This window comes from Eulemur rufifrons, chromosome 28 (assembly GCF_041146395.1).
Source record: "Eulemur rufifrons isolate Redbay chromosome 28, OSU_ERuf_1, whole genome shotgun sequence".
Taxonomy (NCBI): Eukaryota; Metazoa; Chordata; class Mammalia; order Primates; family Lemuridae; genus Eulemur; species Eulemur rufifrons.
Window position 1 is genome coordinate 52,643,209 of NC_091010.1, and position 20,776 is coordinate 52,663,984.

At 41.6% G+C, this 20,776-nt stretch overlaps 1 protein-coding gene across 4 annotated transcripts in view; it reads right to left on the reverse strand.

Annotated features, from left to right (window-relative positions):
* The window catches only part of SORCS1 (sortilin related VPS10 domain containing receptor 1), a 467,434-nt gene extending 446,898 nt beyond the window's left edge, over positions 1-20,536 (reverse strand). For 2 of the 4 annotated variants that reach the window (XM_069461105.1, XM_069461104.1), the window contains exon 1: positions 19,801-20,358. In XM_069461105.1, coding sequence (XP_069317206.1) covers positions 19,801-20,358 — 558 coding nt within the window. Of the gene's footprint in view, positions 1-19,800 lie in introns of all 4 variants that reach the window. The other 2 variants (XM_069461103.1, XM_069461106.1) reach the window with 2 other exon arrangements.
* Between the last annotated feature and the right edge of the window lie 240 nt (positions 20,537-20,776).

The following is a 20,776-nucleotide window of genomic DNA, read 5'->3' on the forward strand; positions in this document are numbered from 1 at the left end:
TGGGCATCCCCTTGGGCAAAGTTGTATCTTGGCCCCTTTTGTAGAGATGGACACCATGGAGGGGAGGGGCACACATACATTATGCAGCATTGAAACAAATTAAAATTATTACTGTCTCCTCTAGGTAAGAACATAAACCTCAACATTTCCTTCCAGAGCCAGGTGTTAACACTGCTAGTACTCTCCAAGCTGAGAAAGTATGCAGTGAGCCCAACAGGGATTATTGGGCTATTTTTCAAGAAGGTAGTAGTTATGTAACATACATAGACTTGCTTTGGGGCAACACTGAGATCATTGGCTCAAAATTGTTCCTGGCTCTTTATTTTGTAATAAAAAAAAAAAGTTATTATTACTGTTCCTATCTGTGTGTATGCAGAAGTCCCAGGCAGAGTGGAGTGGTGACAGGCATGGGGCAAAGGAATCCCTTGGGTCTCTATTTAAGGGCCTAATTGGGTCTATTTTAAATGCTGGCTGTAACAAAGAGGAGGTTTTGCCTTTGATCATGACTCCCCAGGTGCCTGGCTTCAGGCTGCACACAGGATCTTCCCCCAGCGAGGTCCTGCACTACGGGAACTGTGCTGAGGCAGCAGGGTCGTATTCTGTCCACAGCACCATCCCTCCACTTCACTGAATACTGTGCAATCAAAAATACCAGTATTCACCTGCTTGTAAAATAGCCCCATTTCTTCCCCTGGACTTGCAATACTATGGGAAAGCAGTTCTTGACAACTTAAAACAACTGAATCACCTTCATCCTAAGGGTTGGAAAGATAAGGTGGAGGAGGAAAAAGAGAGTGAAGCACCTTGAATTATCCTCCACAACCAATTTAATCGCTTTAGTCTCCCATAGCTTTCCTAGTCAATTCCAGGGAAGTGGATCCTGGCTTAGCCCTCTCTTTTGCTGCCTCCCAGGCACCGTTCTCCATTTTCTTGTGGTTTCTAAGTGCAGCCTTTGGCAGAGGTTTGGAAGAAGGAAAGATATTAAAATGTGAGCTCAGGACATACAGATTCTAGCAGAGTTCCTATTAGTGATTGATTTTTATGAACATCGGCTTATGGTGGGAGCTTGGATTTTGTGGCACAGAGAACCCATGCTGCAAGAAGCAGCTGAAATCACAAGTGCTGTTCTTGCATAAATGTTCAGCTATGCTCAAAAGACATTTTAAATCATCTTCATTAACTGACATTTCTCAAACACTAGTGTGAGAAGGGCACTGAGTTAGGCATGGTGACTACAGAAAAATAGTTATTGTCTTTTCCTTAAAGCTACTTAACGGTCACTTTGAATATTTATTAAACCACATATATGCTCAGCAGATTTTCCCACAGCCTATATCTATATATTTTATTTGTGTACTAGTCTATATTAAAATTTCTTAGCATGGTTCAAATCCATCCCAACCAAGCCCTCTCACTCATTGGTACTTCAGTCTACTGTTTAGTTTCAACTGGGGCTGTTTTCCTAGTTCTTCTCAAATGACATTTCAAATCTTTCTCATCACTAGATCATAAGTAGGGTCACATTGACAGGTTCACGGAATGCACGAGACCTCAGTTGCTGTCCAGTCTGGCATTTTCATTTTGTAATGAAGGAAATAAGCACAGAGAACTAAAATGACTATTGTTACGTGCACAGGAAATTTGTAGAGGAACTGAGGCCAAGACCCAGGTGTCTCCCTGTATCCAGCTTCTGGCATTGCTGAGGTATGTTATGTTTCTAAAAGCAAAGAATGAAGTAGCATATAACAGACAAAGATATCACTATTGATCATCCAACAGTGATATCTCTAGTGTTATCTTGAGAGAGCATGTACAACAATCACATGGCGCCATCAGTATCCATGGCAGGCATTCAGCTGCTCACACAGTGCCTTGCAAATGGGCTTGATGGATGAATGAATTCTTCAAGTAGCTTTCTAATGGTCTCCCTTTTTCCAATATTTTGCCCATCCAATTTATTGTTGCTATATTTTTTTCTTCCAAACTGAAATGCTGATCATGTCATTCCCTAATGCCTTCAGAATGAAGTCCACACTCTTCAGTCTAATTTGCAAGGCCCTTCCTGACATGATGCCAGTTTCCTTCTCCAGCCTCATCTCCCTCCCCACGTCCCACCTGTGCTCTCCCTTCCTTTCATGGGCTGTACCCTCTTATGCTCTGAGCAGCTGCATGTGCTGATCCTTCCACATGGAGCATGTTTTTCTCACTTCTTCATCTGGAAAATCCTATTTATCCTTTATATTTGCCAGAGACATCCGATGTGACCTTTTCTTGAAAGTCTTTGCTTATACCATGACCTTACTCCCCCCATCTGGCTAGATTTTCCTCTGTAAACACCTGTATATTGCACATACTAAGTTATGTTTCAACTACTTATTTCTCCACTTAGACTGTGAGCCATCAGAGAGGACTAGTTCTGTATTCTCAGCCCTACGAGAAAGTTAAGCACTTGGTAGGGTTAACTATACTAAAGCAAAAGGTACAGGGCTAGCAAACAGATCAAAAATCTGTGGGGCACTGCAGTTCGTATTTTTAACCAATACCTCTCCTTCCTATAAGTCTTTGCTGACCACAGATGATGTCCCTGAGTATCAGAATGGTCAACCACAGAACTAGACACACAATTACCCCTCCTCATCATATGCAAGGCATACCCATGTAGAACATTGCCTGGGTTCAAAGACAGAGTGTGTTCCTGCAGCTAGCTGGCCTCTGCCAAATAAACAATAGCCCATGGCCTTGCCCTAGTGGGCACTCAGCAGCAAGCAGCCGAGCCCCAACTAAGGAGTCAGGTTCAGCACTGTCTCATAGGGAACAGCTCCACCTGCTGAATTCCTTCACATTCCTCTCCCCCTTCGGCACAGCTATCTTCTAACCTATATAGGAGTAGTCACAATTTTGAGGAATGACAGCATCACAGCGGAGACAGAGAGACATTTTGCATTCAATCACTTGCTTGCATTCTTTACAGGATTATAAGGATATATGTGTGACAAATATCCCTACCACCTTTTAAAAAGAAAAAAAAAAAAAAAAAGAATAGTTATGTCAATATGCCAAGGCTTTCTGCAGCACCTCCTTTAACGAATTAAGCCATCAGGATGCACAGTGCTATTTAATCCATCTCCCTTTTCAGCAAGGTGGCAATAATCTCTATCTTTCAGTGGATGAAGGGGGAGGTGTAAAAGCATTCAGCTTTCCCTGCTCATGTTCATCAGGAAACTATGTGATAAACACCAGTGTGGGTGGAAGGTGGTGATGAGCTGGGGCAAGTAATGAATGAAGTAGAATTGTTGGTAGGAAAATCTGAGGGAGACATATTAGGCATTTCCTGATGGAATAAGTCAGTTGAACTACCAGGAATTCTGGGAAGGCTGAATATTGCTGAATTGAATCACCAAAAGAAGAAAATGAGGGCCGGGCGCGGTGGCTCACGCCTGTAATCCTAGCACTCTGGGAGGCCGAGGTGGGCGGATCGTTTGAGCTCAGGAGTTCGAGACCAGCCTGAGCAAGAGCGAGACCCCATCTCTACTAAAAATAGAAAGAAATTATATGGACAGCTAAAAATATACATATCAAAAAAATTAGCCGGGCATGGTGGTGCATGCCTGTAGTCCCAACTACTCGGGAGGCTGAGACAGGAGGATCCCTTGAGCTCAGGAGTTTGAGGTTGCTGTGAGCTAGGCTGACGCCACGGCACTCACTCTAGCCTGGGCAACAAAGTGAGACTCTGTCTCAAAAAAAAAAAAAAAAAAAAAAAAAAAAAAAAAAAAAAAAAAAAAAAAAAAAAAAGAAGAAAATGAGGAGCTTGGAGAAAGGCCAGACCAGAAACTTCTGGGAAGAAAACATTTCACCAGTCATCCCAGACTGGCAGATTACAGAAATGGTCTTGTCTCAAAGATGTAAAAACCATTTATTATCCTGGTGTTCTGTCTGAATGGCAGTCCAAATACTGCATTTTAAGAAACTCTGTCCTACTATGAATCACTGTGCAGGAAAATTTACCCTCTTGTACCAAGTGTTTTAACGAAAAAGGAGAATAGGTCTTAATTATAAACCCATGATTCTGAAAACAATTTAGCATAAATACAATTCAAGCAGATCTAAAAATAAGAAAGTCCATTAAAAACACAAACAAGTTGGTTACAGGGTAGTTTTAATAATAAATCAAGGTCAAACAATTCAAATTTGTTCTGAACAAATTAAGGCAACTTAGCTGTTAGGGTGAAATAAAGCAAGATGCCCATATGCAATCTAAAATGGTCCCTGATTTGGGGGAGAAAAAAGGACTCTTTTTTTTTAATAAAAAGAAGCATTTTTCAAGTGAGAGAAGAAACTACTGCAAAAATGAAGGACCTTGAATTCTTTGCTAAATAACTGTCATTTTAGCTCTATTTTTAAGTCAGTGCTTTCTTTGGCCATTACTGGATTTTAAATAGTTTTACCATTTTTTCATGCACACATAAATTGTTTGTTTAATCATACAACTAGGGAAACATTCTGGTTTTCACAGGAAAGCAGCCCTACAGTTGTATTATATCCTTATATAATAGAATTTGCATCAAAATTTGAAGACAAAGCAGAGACATTATCCATTTACAGGTATAAGTATAGCTGATGATGTGGATGTAGAGGCAGAAGCAGAGACATGTGTGTCTATATAAATGTCCTTCACACACACCCACACACACAAATACTAATTCACCAATATCCATGGTAAAGAGAACCCCTAAGCGTTATGCCTCCTTAGATATAGATTTCTGTGAATGCATTTTTACGTTATTTTAACCATGACAACCAGCACTCCACCTGTTGCCTAAAAATATACATCTCATTTTTAAAAATGTGTCCCCTAATTCTTTTCAATTAACTCCTAAAAAATGAGTAAGGTTTTGGGTTCTGAAAAGCCTACTTCCCAAAGGAGTCCCAGATCATAACCTCTCAAACTCTATAGAGAGTCAGTGGACAGGCCACCACGCTTTAAGCTCATGGAGGGTCAGGGCTATTACTGGTTTTGACCTAGAATAAATCCCCAGGGCCTGGCCTATGTCTAGCATGGATTGGGCACTTAATTCATAATTGTTAAATATGGAACAACTCGAGGCTACTTGAAGACAGTGTGTCATAGTGCTCTAAATAGTGGGTAAGAGCTAAGCTTTTTAGACTCCTCACCTGCCTAGGTTCCAACTGAGGTTTTTAGACCCCGATTTCCCAACTCTCACTGATATCAGATATCTGCTATCCATGTGACCCTGGGTGGGTTACTTAACCTCTCATTCTAGCCTAACTAGCTTACCCAGAATTTCTAGAGGATAATGACTGCAACTACTTCCTATTGTACTGGGAATACTTTAATTCCTAGTACTCATTTCTAGGGAATAATAACAGTACCTACTTCCTATTGTTGTTGACATGTGTATTAGCTCAAATAGTGCCTGGCATACAGTATACACCCAATACGTGTTAGTTACTATTATAGTAAGTATTGCTCAAGCCCTCAATAAATAGCAGCCCTTACCTATCTTTAAGTGGCATTCTATCGTGCCCAAACTCATTTGAAAAATCCCAAAACTCTCATTTTACCCCTTCATGTAAGTGTGCCTAAAAGAAAATGTAGTTTTAACCCATAATTCTTTTCTTCTTGTCATGGTGCTCTCGGTTCAGTCCATTATCACAAATGCAATTTTATCTTCCTCATAATGCAATATGTCCTCGTCATTTCTCAAATGTTCTTGCCCTGCTGAGACTTTGTATCATGGGGGCTGGTTCTCAATTCAGCTCCTTAAATGAGAAGCATGAAATTATTTTCTCTCTCAGGCCTTTGGCAATACTCCTACCAGCCATCAGCTCATCCTGGCACCTGGAGCATTGGGCTTCATCAAAACACATCCCTATCTCCTTCTTGAATGTCTCTCTCTCTCTCTCTCTCTCTCTCTCCTTCCTCTCCTTCTTTGTCTAATTTTGGGCCACTTTTAAAGAACAGTTTGTAAAAGGCAATCCAGATCATTTATACTTGAGGAATCAGGACAGTGAAAAATATCCAGGCAGCCCCTCTTTATGGTATATCAATGCTGACCATTTATCTTCCATACCAAGAGAGGTAAATAAAATGACTCTATACTGCTTTAGTGTTCTGAAAAAAATATTCTTATTACACACCACCTACCTATGTGCCATATACCGGCATATAAAAATAAATGAAATGGAGTCTTGCCCTCTAGGAATTCACCATTAATTGGGACACAAACTAGATGATGCTTAGCGCTTAGAAGGAGATAGAGAGAGAGTGGCCTGGCATGTAAGAGCAGATCTTTTCTCATAATATTCAGATATCTCTTCTCCTTGGAAGTATTGGAGAAATCCTCAGATAGGAGGTGATATCCACATGAGGATAAGGACGAAAAGGATTTAAGCAGGCAGAGACCTGGCAGATCAAGTTTCTAGGCTGAGGATGCAGCATAAGCCAAGGCACGGGGACAGAGAATGCACCCAATGCACCAGAGTCCACACTGTTACTGGGAATTTGCAGTGGGTGGGAGTATCGATGCCTTTGAGGCAAGAAAACCAAGGGTGAAACGACCACTCTTAAGTGAGCATGCAAATGGCAACCACGGCATCTTCACTGTGCCTCACTGCTTACATTCTCCCCAATCCCCCAAATCAAGGGTTGGCAACTGTTTCCTGTAAAGGGTCAAAGAATAAATGTTTCAGGCTCATGGGTTATACAGTCTCTGTCACAACTATTCCACTTTTTTATCGTAGAAGGAAAGCAGCCATAGACAATATGTAAATGAACGAATAGGGCTGCAGTCCAATAAAACTGAATATCAAATGATTTTCACATGGCACAGAATATCATTCTTCTTTAGATTTTGTGAGCCATTTAAAAATGTAAAACACTATCCTTAATTTGTGGGCCATACAAAACCAGGTGGTGGGACAGAGATGACCCATGGGCTGTAATTTGACAACTCCCAGCCTAAACCACCTCAAATCCCACTTGCAAGAAAAAAATAATATATTAATGTCTGTCCCTATCATGGGACATGCAAATGTTGCTTTGTTAGAGGTATTTTCAAGACCCGCACTTAGGTTGAGTAAGAGGTACTTGGGTACTGATAAAGTTGGTGAGCTTTTAAAGCAAATGCAATTTTCTCTTCTCCTTTCCCTATGATTTTAATCTAAATTAAATGATTATAAAGGAGAATCTCATTTGGAAATTAAACCAAGTTTGGGGTGACAGGAAGGGAGCTCATTACCACTCCTTGGGGCTAGTCATTTACACATCTCAGGGAATATTTAGTATCAGCTGAGAAGCTCACTCCTAAGTCATTTTTGTCTTAAAAAAGATGAAATTCCTGAATTGATTCTCTACTACAGTTGTAGAAAATTCTAGGAAAAACTTCCTAAGTCAAAATACCCAAAGCCAGATCTGGACCTCGTAACATCACTTCACACAGCAGTCTGCCTGAGAATTATGGGTAGAGGAAGGGTAAAACTCAAGGCCGTGGAAGTGTCTCTTCAACTACTCATGGGCTGGTGAGCCGGTCCCAACAGCACATGTCCCCTCTGTCTCTGGCCATACGTTTCCTCACCACCTCCCCCTTTCTGTTCTTTGTTTCTTTTATCTAGAAGGCAGATAAGAAGGAGGAAAAGGACCAACCAACTAAAAGCCAAATTTGTTTTCTGGGACTTTTCTATGTATTTAATTTATGTATGCTGTCTCCTATTTGCAAGGCATAACTAATTAAGTATGGATAACACTGGTGTGGAACATTCTATTGCATTGTTTTAACTGCCGTTAAAAATCACACTTCAATCATAAGTAGTGACCGTCTCATTCATCCTAATGTACCCGTCCCTAATATTGATTTGAGAAGCATGTCTAAAAAAATGACTAAACATCCACTTTTAACTCTTTAAAAGCAGAAACTTACAAAAAAACAAGAAGAAATCCCATCACTGTTTCACTAATCAATTTTTACTGTGAAGAGAAGAGATGGCAATGCTTTAAAATTGTGTTGTGTATGTCCACGTTTATGTGCATGTGAAGATTTACTGGAACAATTTATCTCTTTGGAAAAATCAGGTTCCCTTGCCCAGTTTGAGGCCAAGAACTTAATAGGATATTCTAAGATGTGGAGTCTAATCTGATACTTTAAAGCACTGTTAGCCTTGGTCCCAAATATCCTGGACACTGAGATGAAGAAGAAAGAGAATGACTTCCCAGTCACAGCTTGGTGACTGCTAACCTAAGATGAGCCCAAGACCCGAGATGTAGAGAGTTAAAAACGGGCAACAATGACCTTTCCTTCTACCCATTTCTATTCTGTCTGCAAAATTCTTAATCTTGTATAAAAACCCAGCTTAAATGTCACTTCCCTTTAAAACCTTGTCTCCCACTCTCAGGCAAAATTAGTTGTCCCCTACTCATCTTTGCTCCCATAGCACTTTGCACAAAACCCTATTACAGCTATTACGCACTTATCACAGTAAATTGCAATTTATCTGTTTATGGGTCCATCTATTTCCAACAGAATATGCACCCTCAAGGGTAAAGATCAGATCTTATTCATCTTTGTATTCCCAGCGCTCAGCACAATGCTGACACAACAGCCACTTAAAACATGTTTTAGTATTTTTATTATTAAAGAAATGCATGCCCATGTTAAAAATTTAAAACAGCACAGATGAGTATAAAAGGAAAGGTTAAAAGTTGCCTTTCTATCAGCCAGAGTCCAGACCATCAGTCCTACTTCCCAAAAGATATAATTCTTAAGAGATTGTTAACAATGCATGGACACCCCATGCACCTCTTCCACTCCACACCCAGCCAACCAACAGGAATGGCTCCCAAAGCCAGCACACATGCAAGAATGGCTGCCTCTGCTAACCACCTGACATGGCTGGGCACAAAATCCCTCAAAGCAACAGGCCACAGAAGCACTGCATTTTAGGAGGGATAGAGTCTGCTTATGACCCAGTTCTCTGCACTTTTTATGACTTGATTATGTTACAAGTTCTTCCCACTTGCTGACACTTGTCCTCTCATATTTTCATCTCTTACTCTCTTTTTGTGACTCTCTCACTCTGTGTCTACATGCCTTCATCACAACTCTGTCTTTATTTGTCTCTCAATATGACTTTTGTCTATGGTCTCTCTATGTCTCTTTTTGTCTTTCCTCTATTCTTTTTCCTCAACCTTCTCAATCTGCCTGTGCTGTCTGTCTTGTTCTCTGTCTCTCTGCGCCTCTGTCATGCTCTTGTGTTCTCTCACCCTCCTTCCTTTCCTCTCCCTCCTTCTCCCATGTCTCTCTTCCTCTTTCTCTGCCTGTCTTTCTTATTCTTCCTTTCTCTCCATATCTCTGTATCCATTGTCTCTCTGTATCTTTCTCTGTCTCTGTCTCTCTCTCTCCTTGTTCTGGAGCTCTCCCTCCACTTAGCTTTCACAATCAGTAAGCATCCCTATCATGGCCTCACAAGACTAGTATTTCACTTTTAAGAGTGGAGGCTTAAATATTGTACGTTGGAGCTTAAGTTGCTGTGAACGTATACAGATATACAAGCAATCACAAATCTATTATGTGTGCATATATATGCACATGTATGACATAGAAATGGACACCAAGATCAAGACAGAGACTAAAATTTAAACCGAAATATATGCTGCTTTATTGGGGGAATGGAGGTCACTAGAATTTCTGGGACATCCAGTCAGGTTGGTGAAGTTACCTTCAGATCACTGTCTCTGAAATCAACAAAGAGAATGATAAACAAAAGGCCTGGTAGCACATGCTGCTGCACACCCGGGAGGGAGACACAGAGTGACCTTCTTTCTGTTTTGTAAAAAGCCTGGGCATCAGACTGTTTCCCAACAATACTGATTGGAAGCAAAACAGGCAACTTGAATGTGGGCTCTTTGTCTAGTTCAGTTGCCTGGAATTCAGTTTTAATGAGGCCAAGTTCACAAATTCATTTGCTCTTTCTTCATTGTTTTTCACTTTTCAAATAACTTTAAAAGATAACTCAAGCAGTGCATGCTTATTGAGAAATAACAACAGACATGGGCAAATAAAAAAAAAAACAACTCACATATAATCCCAAAATTCATCATAATCACAGGCAAAAATTTATAGTCATATCTTTCCTGGCCTTTTTTGTTTGTTTGTTTGTTTACAAAAATGTAATTTTTGAAAAAATAATTAAACCCCTACTATGCCCGGGTGTACTTCTAGGGACTTGAAATACATGATATAACAACACAGACAGAAAACCCTGACTTCATGGGGCCTCTGTTTGTACTATTTTGTAGTATGTTATTCTGGTGTTTTGTGGGAGGCTTCCCAATTCAGTATCTATATATTTGTATAAGCTATAATGGCCTCACAATTCCGCACAAATGTACAAGGTCATGGGTTGTTTGTACCAAATGAAAAGCCAGTTTTCCTTGAAGAAATAGCAAATAAAACAGCAAATATTTAGTCAACAATTATTATGTGGAAATAGCTAGAGATGCTGAGAGGAACGCTGAAAAGACAGGACAGTGTCCCAGCCCTCGTTATAAGAAAAGAACTGGAGGGAAAGAACATAACTGCAGAAAAAGAAGCCATATACTACAAATATCTTTTAGTAGTCCATACATGAGCACTATTAATATTATTAATATTAATAAAATAGTGATACAATAATAATAATAACAGCCAACTCTTACTGATGACTTACTATATGCTACATGGTACATTAAAATTTTTTACATCCATTATCTCTTTCAACCACCAGGCAACCATATAAAAAGTATACCATTATTATTCTCATTTTACAGATAAGGAAACTACAGCACAGTGTAACAAAGTTAATTTCCCAAATTCATATATCTAGTAGATAGTAGAATGGGAAATTAAACCAATCACGAAGCATTATATTTGAAACCAGGCACATTTTTGTCACCCATTGTTGTGTGGATAGCCAAGAAAGACAATTTTTTAGAACACACTGAATGACAGAAATATCACCTGGGTACCCTGTACTGTCCCATGTGCTCTACAGAGCCTTTCACCAGGTCTTCACTGTTGAGGGTCATGGTTTCCATTGTGGAGCTGATGAAAGCTGTGGGCTTCAGCTCTTCACGGGATAAAATAAAACACATTAACACAAAATGGTGCAGACAATGGAAGAAGTTCACAGACCCTAAAACTCATGTGCAAATCTTAAGGAAATGATTTTCAAGCTTGAGTGTTCTCAGGAATCTTCTTGGGATTTTGTAAAATATCAAGATTCCTGGTCCATGCTTCCCACTGGGGCATTCAAAAGTGGGTCCCATGAGGACAGTACTTTGAGAAACACTGCTTTGGGCACTTATGAGAGAGCCCATCGCTGCTCAGTGAAGAATTCCTCCATCATTTCAGCAAAATGCAAGCCAGGGCGAGCAGGGCTGCAGTCGACAGATTTCTAAATCAGGGTGTCAAATGAGCCCACATAGCCTTTTTCCCTTTAATGATTCTAATCAAGAGTGTATGGTGGGAATTGCTGAGATAACGGAAAGACCTTGCACTTTCAACCCCCACCCGAGCCTGCACAGGCCCTGCAGCAGGACTGATGGTCCATGCTTCTGTGTCTCAACAGCCCCTGCTCCTCCTGTTCGGGGAAGACGATCAGAGGCATCAATCCACTGGCTCCGGGGCACAACATGATTAGTTGGTTGTCTGATAGCATGATTCTTATTAGCACTTTCTTTAAAAAGTGCATACATTGTCCACACTGTCACTCTAGGGTCATTAGCCAGCCGGCGAGAAACAGACAGCACATCCCACACATCCTTCCAGGATAACAAGATGATGCACATTAACAACTGCTGGCAAACCACTCATGGGAATGAGCAGAGGTTAGTGCTTTGATCAAGCCGTGTCATGGGGCATCTTAGCAACAGGGAAAGTGTATTAGGTCAGTAACCTGACAACCGGGTGAGGTGAAAGGGAAAGCCCCAAGATGTGCTGTTCATGCCAAGAGTTCCCCTACTGCCCCTCTGCACTGACTCTGCACTGACTTGTGGAGTTCTCTCTTAAAGAAACTTAAAAATAAACCCATATGAAGGGGCACCATGATTCAGTAGAAACAGTTTTGAAGCCAGAAGGGCAAAAATCAAATCCCAGCTCTGTCCCTTTCCTGCTGGGTAACTTTGGGCAAGTGCTTTAAGCCTTGACTTCCATAGCTTTAGAATGATGGGTGCAACGTGCACTATCTGGGGAACAGATATGCCTGGAGCTCTGACTTGGGGAGAAAGGCGGTACATGGGCAACGTATGTAACCTGCAATTCTGTATCCCCCGTAACAATAAGATGAAATAAAAAAAAAAAAAAAAAAGAATGAGGATAATGATACCCAGTTTGCAAAGACGGTGTGAGGATGAAGTGAAATAATGTGCTGATGCTCCGGAATATACTTCCAGGGAAGCTGTTCACTAAATTGGTGATTATTTATGTTGTTGTTAAGAGAAACTTCTGTTATAATCAATATGTCTTATCTGAATAGAGATAACTGTGCCTGATATTTGGCAAAATCTCCTTTGCTCCCTTCTCCTACCCCCACCCCTGAAAGTAAGAAGCGAAAAAATGATAGCTGGTGACTCAATTATAATCCTTAAATGAGTAATATCCATTAGCATCAAGAGTCACTCCTTCAGTTTGACTACTGCTGCTCCAGAATGTTGACACTCTTGGTTTCTTAGACAGGACGAGGTAGTGAGACTGCCTTGAATATTATTTTTAACTAGATTTCATCTGCATAAGGCAATTAAAGGGAGGAAGAGGTGGCTATACCCCTTTTCTCCCGTGGCTCCATACTGCAATAAACCCAGACATAAGTAATCTCATCTCTGAAGATCATTAGCTGTGGAAACACATATGGTAGATAGGTTATTACTGGGAATCTCACTTCCAAAAAGTCCCATCATCAACCTTTAATGTCACTTTTTAAAGGTTTAAATAATGCCAAGAGCATGACTTCTGATGAGGCTACTTGCTCTGAAGTCCAAGACAAATAACTTAAATAGCTGAACCTAGAACTCAGGAGCTCCACAGCCAATATCCACACTTCTTCCCATAATAGAAAAACTTATGGACACAGGTGCATAAGCTTCAGATAAACCATGAGGTTAGGATGCAGTTGGATTCTAACTCTTGCTGTGTCAGTCCTACAAAGAATCAGCCCTACAGTGGGACTAAATGTTTTTGACCTTCTTCTTCCACCAACTCAGGACCTGCTTAATAGCAACACCTTGGTTTCCTTATCTGAGCAATGCAGATACCTGTCTTTCCTATCTTTTAGGGTTGGGGTGAGAATAAAACTTAAGTAATAGAAGTAATGTTTCAATCTTTGAAAATGGAAGCATTTTGGAAAGAGAAAAATGGACTATAACTGATATAAAGTGGTATAAAAACATTCAGGAGTGCTATGGAAATAGACACAATATCTTTCATATGCATGTAAAATTTCATGTAGGATCTTTTACAGAGCATTAGCGTCCTTTTCTTTTTTTTTTCCTACTTACATTGTAGAATAGGCTCTGTTCTTTCATTATAAACCTTGCACAGTAAGATTCCACCTTTGTTTCTTGCCAACTCTTTGCCTATTCCATCCATATGATCTGAACAGACTTAAGCTCCTCAAGAGCAACCATTAAACATCCATGGAGCTTGGCCCCACCTCACACTGAGCACATGTCTTCTCTGTCATCCCTTTCAGCCACTGCAGAGATACTGTTTGGCCAGTTTCCCCTCCGGGAGACACAGGTGCATTCGCCACACTTTCTAGGTGGAGATACAGGACAGTAATTGAGACACACACAAAGACAGGGCAAACATTTTACGTACATTTCAGTGCCTTAACATAAGCTGGCAGGGAGCCAAATTAACTTATTCTCCAGGCAGCCTGAAGTTCTTGTTTTTTCCCAAGAACTTAAATGAAAGAAAGTCCTTTTGTAAAAACGGTGTGTGGCAAATGTCAAGGTAAAAATGAAACAATGATGACTCCAGCTGCGATTTAATGTACAAATAAGGGCAGTTATGTCGCTCAGTGAACATACAGGTTTTTATATTCTTATTGGGCTTACAATATACCCATATTTACTATAAGACTGCTTGTGTATATTTTTTTTCTTAAATCATATTTTCACAACTGTGTCTAAGATTAAAGCCTTAGTTAAACATAGTTTTTAAGGTAGGTTAAATTCCTGGATATAGATAGAGATGTTTACATCTCTTCTCTTAACCTTTATTTATTCCATCTATTTAGCTCAAAATCTCCTTGTAATAATTTCCACCTGTTACTTACACTTTTTTGTACATTTCGAGGTTCAACTGAAGCACCCACTCTGTAATAATACAGCTTAAAGACCACACCAGCCAGAAGATGCCCAACCCTCCTCTGAGCTCCTATAACATGTTATGCACTTCCAGGACCTGCATCTTTTCCTGTTTTTTAAGAGGATTATTGGGTACAAGACTGAAAGCTCTTTGAGGACAGGGATAATTCATTTTCATCTTTGTGTACTACTCCACAATTTTCCCTATACCAATACCTGACAAACATTAGGAGCTCAATCAATATTTGTGTAACTCAAAGTAAATATGACAGTTTGGGTTAAGTTTTTAGCATAATGCTGACACATTGCAATCGCTCCTTAAATGTGAACAATTATGACTTTCATAAGTAAGTTAGAGTATTCCATCTGCTTTTGTACCCTAGCCTATGAGTTTCTGGAGTCCCTCTTTAAAAGGATGTGGATGTAGTTCCCAGAGTCAACATTCATATCAATTTACTCTAGAAAATCCCATTAAATATCTTTAAAAGGTTTACTTTCCAGTTTCACATTAGGCTTTTGTTTTATTTTATTTTATTTTTTGGTCCAAAGACAGCAAGTTCCTTAACATGAAGATGTGATATAGTAAACTTAATAAACTTTGTTTTGCTGCAAATCCATGTGCCGAGATAGGAATGAATGCCTGCTTAGATCTCAAATTTCTTGATTTCCCAGAAATAGATATGCATGAACTGTGGGAAAAGGAAGACTCTTCTGAAATAAAAGGTTTGCTCACTTATAGGTTAAGGGTATAGGTCACTCTGTCATTTCTCCATCCCTAACACTTCCAGTACACTTTACTTAAATGTAGTAGATGCACAATATCTATAGGTTGAACAAAGTATTAAATTAATTTCACCCTGTTAGGGATCTCAGTAGTGCTCTAGTATATTAGTGTAATTTTGCAGAGGATGAAATTGAGGCCACAAAATGTCAGCATTCTATGACTATATACCTATTTTTTTGGTATACAGCAAGGACTATAACCCAGGATCCTTAATTCCCAGTGAACACTTTTTTCACCTAATAAAAAAAAAAGTAACATTTATTAAGCACTTACTATAAACAAGGCACTTTGTATACATGGTGTCAAATCTTCAGGGAAAAAATAAACCTACAAAAGATATACCATCCCCTTGTGTTACATGAGGAAACTGAGGCTCAAAGAACTTAAGTGTCTTGTTCAAGGCACTGTGCTGGTAAGCAGGACAGCTACGATTCAGACTCAAATCTGTTTGCTTCCAAACCCACTGCCTTCCATGCCACATCACGTTAGCACACATTTATAACATAAAATACTAATCAAAGTAGGAATTATGTGGGCTTGATAGAGAAAGCTAAAATCTGTTATCATTTTACTTAAAAGAAAGAAGGTCAGGTTAAAAAAAAAACTGTATCAAAATGTATAGCCAAATCAAGGTTCCATTGCCAACCTCTCTATAAGATCAGATTTGCTGTTAAGTTAGAAGGGGAATCTATTCCTGAAGAACAACAGAGCTGAAAGCTGAATGATCGCAGGTTACCTTTTGCTCACTGAATCACCAGGTGCAGATTCCACATCTCACTAAAGATGAAGAGGTGGGTGGATAAGAGAACAACCAAATCACTACTTAAGGTAAAGGGTGCAATGTGACAGGCACATGTTGAAGTTTTTGCTTTCTACAAGGAGATGGAGCTTCCAGCTAAGAGTATGCCCCCCTTCACCATCATCACAAATCAACTCAAGATAGGATTATTTAAAATGCAGATTCCAAAAGGTCTGAGTTTTTCTCTCCTACTTTAAGGTCCACAGGACTAGCCATATTTTGGAGTCAGATCATTCTGGGTGCCAGTCTCTGCTTTTCCACTGACCTCCTGTATCTATTTGGCAATTCATTTAGCCTTCCAGAGCCTCAGTTTCCTCCTCTATGTGATGGCAATTATCATACCTACTCACAACATTTTTGTGAAAATTGAGTGAATGTAAGGCATCTCCCTGAATACTTGGCCCAGGCTGAGATGCAATTTATTCACTAAGATTGGAGAATAAACGCCAAGTCCCAGAACAACTAAAGGCAAAGAGGTACATGGAAATCAACCAGACCCTCATGCTCTGTCATAAATGCGACATTAAAGATATCACGATGGCAAAATATAAATCAAGTAAAGCCTCTGTTAATAAATCTTATAACACTATTGCCAGTGAGAAAAGGGCAGAGTGGTGAATTGAAATATTCAAATTAACTTTAGCATAAAAATATGAAAATGAGATATTAACACTTGTCACCTACCTAATATCAACCAAGGATTTTATAAGGATTGATGAGTGCAGCACTTTGAAATTCCTTGGAAATAACGAATAAATAGACATACCATTATGCATACATATAAAGGCAAATATATATTTTAACACTCTGAGGATTACTACATAAATTTAGATCAGGGCACAGCATGCCTGGGATGAGTAGGGTAGGAACAATATGTTCTTGCTTATGACACCAAGCTCATGACAAATGATTCATACCCAGCACCTTTCATGCCAGAAGATCCCCCCAGGTATTCTACCAACTCTAGCAACAGTTTCCATCAAGCGAGACTGCAGCATACAGGAATCATTTCACACCCACAGATGAGGCAAAACAGTCATGTCTTTATACAGCCGTACCAGTCCAACAGTTGAGGGGGCAGGAAAGAGCAGGAAAAGAGCTGAGTGAACCATCCAGAAGTCCTCATCAGTTTGACAGGCAGCCTATAATTATCATATATTTGCACCTTGAATGCAGGTGTTATTGTAATCAGAGGAGGCTCTTAGCAAAGGCTTTCAGCTAAAGGTGAGACAGGTTCAGAAGATGTGTGTTGCCTGGGGCCCTGAATGGGTTGGAGGGCAGATTTGTAGGGGAGGGCATCTTGATGTGAAAATAAGAGAGCCCTCGATCCTGTCCTCAGGTTTAGGTTAGTGCATTTCCCACTCTGGGGGAAGGTGAGGAGATGCAAATAGGTATGAGAGTTGCAAATAGGTATACAGGACTTTACAGTCACACTTCCCTCTTATGTATATCCTGGCCTGTAATTCTCTGTAATTAATATGACAGGCATTGCCCCTACTTTAGCGAGGAGGAAATCCACATTTCAGGGAGCAATCAACATGACTCGGTCAAATCTCACACAAGCAGAACTAGAATTCAGGTCTCTACTCTGCTTTCCCATTGCACATAACTGCCAAAAAAAGTTTCTTTCTGCCTTCCTTCCCTTTAAAAACATTTTAAACTTTGTCCTGAGTCTGGTCCAGATAAGTAAGACTGGCTTTGTTTGGGAGGATCTGGATAATGACTATTTCTCTTCCTCTACTATCTGTATCTACACATTAAACAAACTATTCAAAGCAATGAACAGGACAGAAAAGGGGAGGAGGGGTCTTTTTGGAATAATAGACTTCAGAGAGCAGAAATCTCATCTCATTAGTTAACATAATTTGAGTAATCATAACTTTAACACTCACAACTTTGATTATTTCCTGCATTATCTCAGAGCTACTTGCATGTCCTAAGCCCCGACCCTATTAAGCCCTACTGGACTTATAAGCACCATTTATTTTATTTTATTTTTTAAAAGGCTACAAGTGCTTGGCACCACTTCTTAAATGGAAATTAAAATTTGCCAAAGATGTACTCTCTTTTTCTGTTTCTTTCCAAGATCTTTCAAGAGATGAACTAAAACAAGAGGTCTAATGGGTGAGTGATATTTTACAGCTTGAATTACATTAAAACCCAGAAATATTTTGAGTCCAAAGTCTTTTACTTCTCAATAAAATAAGATCTACCATGTTCGATGTGTTTAAAATTTTCCCTTAAAGCCAGAAGCTTTGAGTTAATCACTTAGAGCAGTGTGAAAGTTATTCAATCAGTTTAAGGAGATTCAAGTTCAAATTAGAGGATTAATTTTAGTGGCTATGATATGATAGATATAACAGTTAAGGTAGGAAATGAGGACAAGGGTCTCCAGAACTTGAATGGAAAGAATTTCGGCTTCAATTATTTGATTAAACCACTCCTAAGAAACGTAAAACCACAGCCTCTGTCATGAAAGCTCAATTGTAGGGAAAATCCTGCCAGTACTCTCAGGATGGAGACATCAGTACAAAATATTATCTACCATGCTTTGCCTTAATACAATTTATATCTATGTACCCAAGGAATTCATAATGACAGACTATTATTTTAAAATGTTCACAGCTTTCATTAAAAAGCTGACAGTGAGCACGACTTACTAGAGTGGTACTTCTCTGGGAAGGTTTCTGGCAATTACATCACAACAAAAACAGTTTGAAAGGCACCAGACTGCATAGACTGTGCATATTACAAATATTTCAATTTCAATTACCTGATTAAAGCTGTAACTTGCATTCCCCCCTCCCCCATTTTACCCATCCTTGGTTTTTAGGTTCTTCTTGTCTGCTAGCTAGAGAAGTTTCCACACTTTTAAACCATCTTCAGCTATTATCATCAAAGCTAGTTCTTTACTATTTCAGCTCATTGAAGTTTCTAGGTTCAATACAGCTCCCTCAGATTCAAATCTCTAAAACCCTCCCTGATATGACCAAAGCTCACAGACTTGCATCCTAAGTCCCCTAGAATCCAGCCTCCTGGAATCAAGCAATCTCTTCCCTGCCTTCATAAAGGGAATGTTAAGTCTTTATTTGTGCTCTTCACTAGAGGAGGTCAGGCAATGAGGGAGAACAGGGAGTTGTTGTCACTGGGATATATCTAATCTTCCTAAAACTGATCATGCCAGAGAACAACCGCTCATTCACGGGCTGGAAAGCCCCAGCTCTCAAAACACACTCGTTAGTGCTGTTAGAAGATGCTGGAGAGTTCCTGCCCTAAAACTCGCATCCATTTGGTCCCTTAAAACAGGGAATGAACTAAAGAACACCTTATCCTCCACCGCAGTCTCCTCCCTCCTGGGGAAGAAGGGGTTAGGAGCTCTGCATAAAAATAAAATAAAATAAAAGGACTACATACATGTCTTCTTGATCATACTCGAGCCAGTCCATAGGTCTAGCCAGTAAAGGGAAAGTCACTTGAGGGAATGTCAGCCTGCCTGGAAATTTAACCCTTTCATCTCTGCATTCATACTTTCACCCACCCCTGTTTGTCGGGTCTTCAGTTCCACACACCAATGTCACCAAAGCAACAGGGAATAGGGATTTGCCTGCTCAGTCTGAAGCTTTGGCATTTGGAGAGGACTCTGATGGTGTTGGTAGGGGAAAAGAGGGGAGGTTGGTCCCCTAGTAGGAAATATTAACTCCTGAGGGAAGTGGGCAGTGAAGACTTCAGTTTGCAGCACCTCCCAAGTCCAAGTCCAAGTCCAGAAACCCCATTTCCCCAAATTCTCTGTCAGATCACACAGCCAACTTTAACCCTTTCCATCTCCCATCCCTTTGCCCTCGGTCCCTTTCTACTCACGCTGCTGTTGTGGCCGGACCAGTGGACCATGGCTTGGTTGTGTGCTGAGTCGCCTGTCAGCGCAAACGTGGTGCTGGTCAGTCTCAGCTCCTCCATCCGGAAGCGGGTGGCTTTGTCCGGGTCCCGCTCCCGAGTCCCAGGCTCCTGCTGCCCTCCGTCCCTTAGCACTCCCCGGGGGTTCCTACTCGCGCCCTCTTTCTGTTCGGCTTTCTCCTGATCCCCTTCGCTCCGTCTCCTCCGGCCAGAGCGTGCTACAACCGCCACGGACGCCCCAGTGCCCCGGGCCCGCTCCAGGGACAGCACTCGGTCCCCGGGGACCACTGTGAACAGGGGACGCACTAGGAGGGGCAGGGGCGTGGCAGGAGCCCTGCCCGGCAGCCCCTGACGAGAAAAGCCCCCAGAGGTCGGTGCCCGGCGTGAGGTCGAGCTGGGGTGCGGCGGGGGGCAGCAAGAGCCGCTGCTGCAGGCGCCGGGGGCGCAGAGAACCAAGAGCCCCGCGCCGGCGAGGAGCGCGCTCAGCCCGGCCGGGAAGCCGCGGCCGGCGCCAACTTTTCCCATGGCGGGAGCGGAGAGGACCCGAGATGGGATCCCAGAGCGAAGGTGGCGGCGCGGGGCTCTCCGCTGGCGGGCTGCTGGGGAGCAGGCGCTCAGGACCCCAACTCCATCCAAGTTGGGCCGCGGTGGGGCGGGAGGCGGCGCCGGGCAGGTGGCGGCCGCTCGCCCGGGCTGGGCTTGTGCCGAGCGCGGGTCCGGACGGAGCGAGCCGCCGCCACACGCGGGGGTGGAGCTGAACTGAAGTCACAGGCGGAGCGGGCGCTGGCGCGCTGGCGGAAGACGCGGGAGCGAGGGCGGGCGCTGCCGGGGCTCGGGGCGCCGCGTCCCGCTGCCGAGCTGCGCTGCGCACCGGGGCTCCGGGCGCCGTGTGCCCCGCGCCGACCCCCCCTCGGCCTCGCGGGCGCTGCCGCCGCCGCCCCTC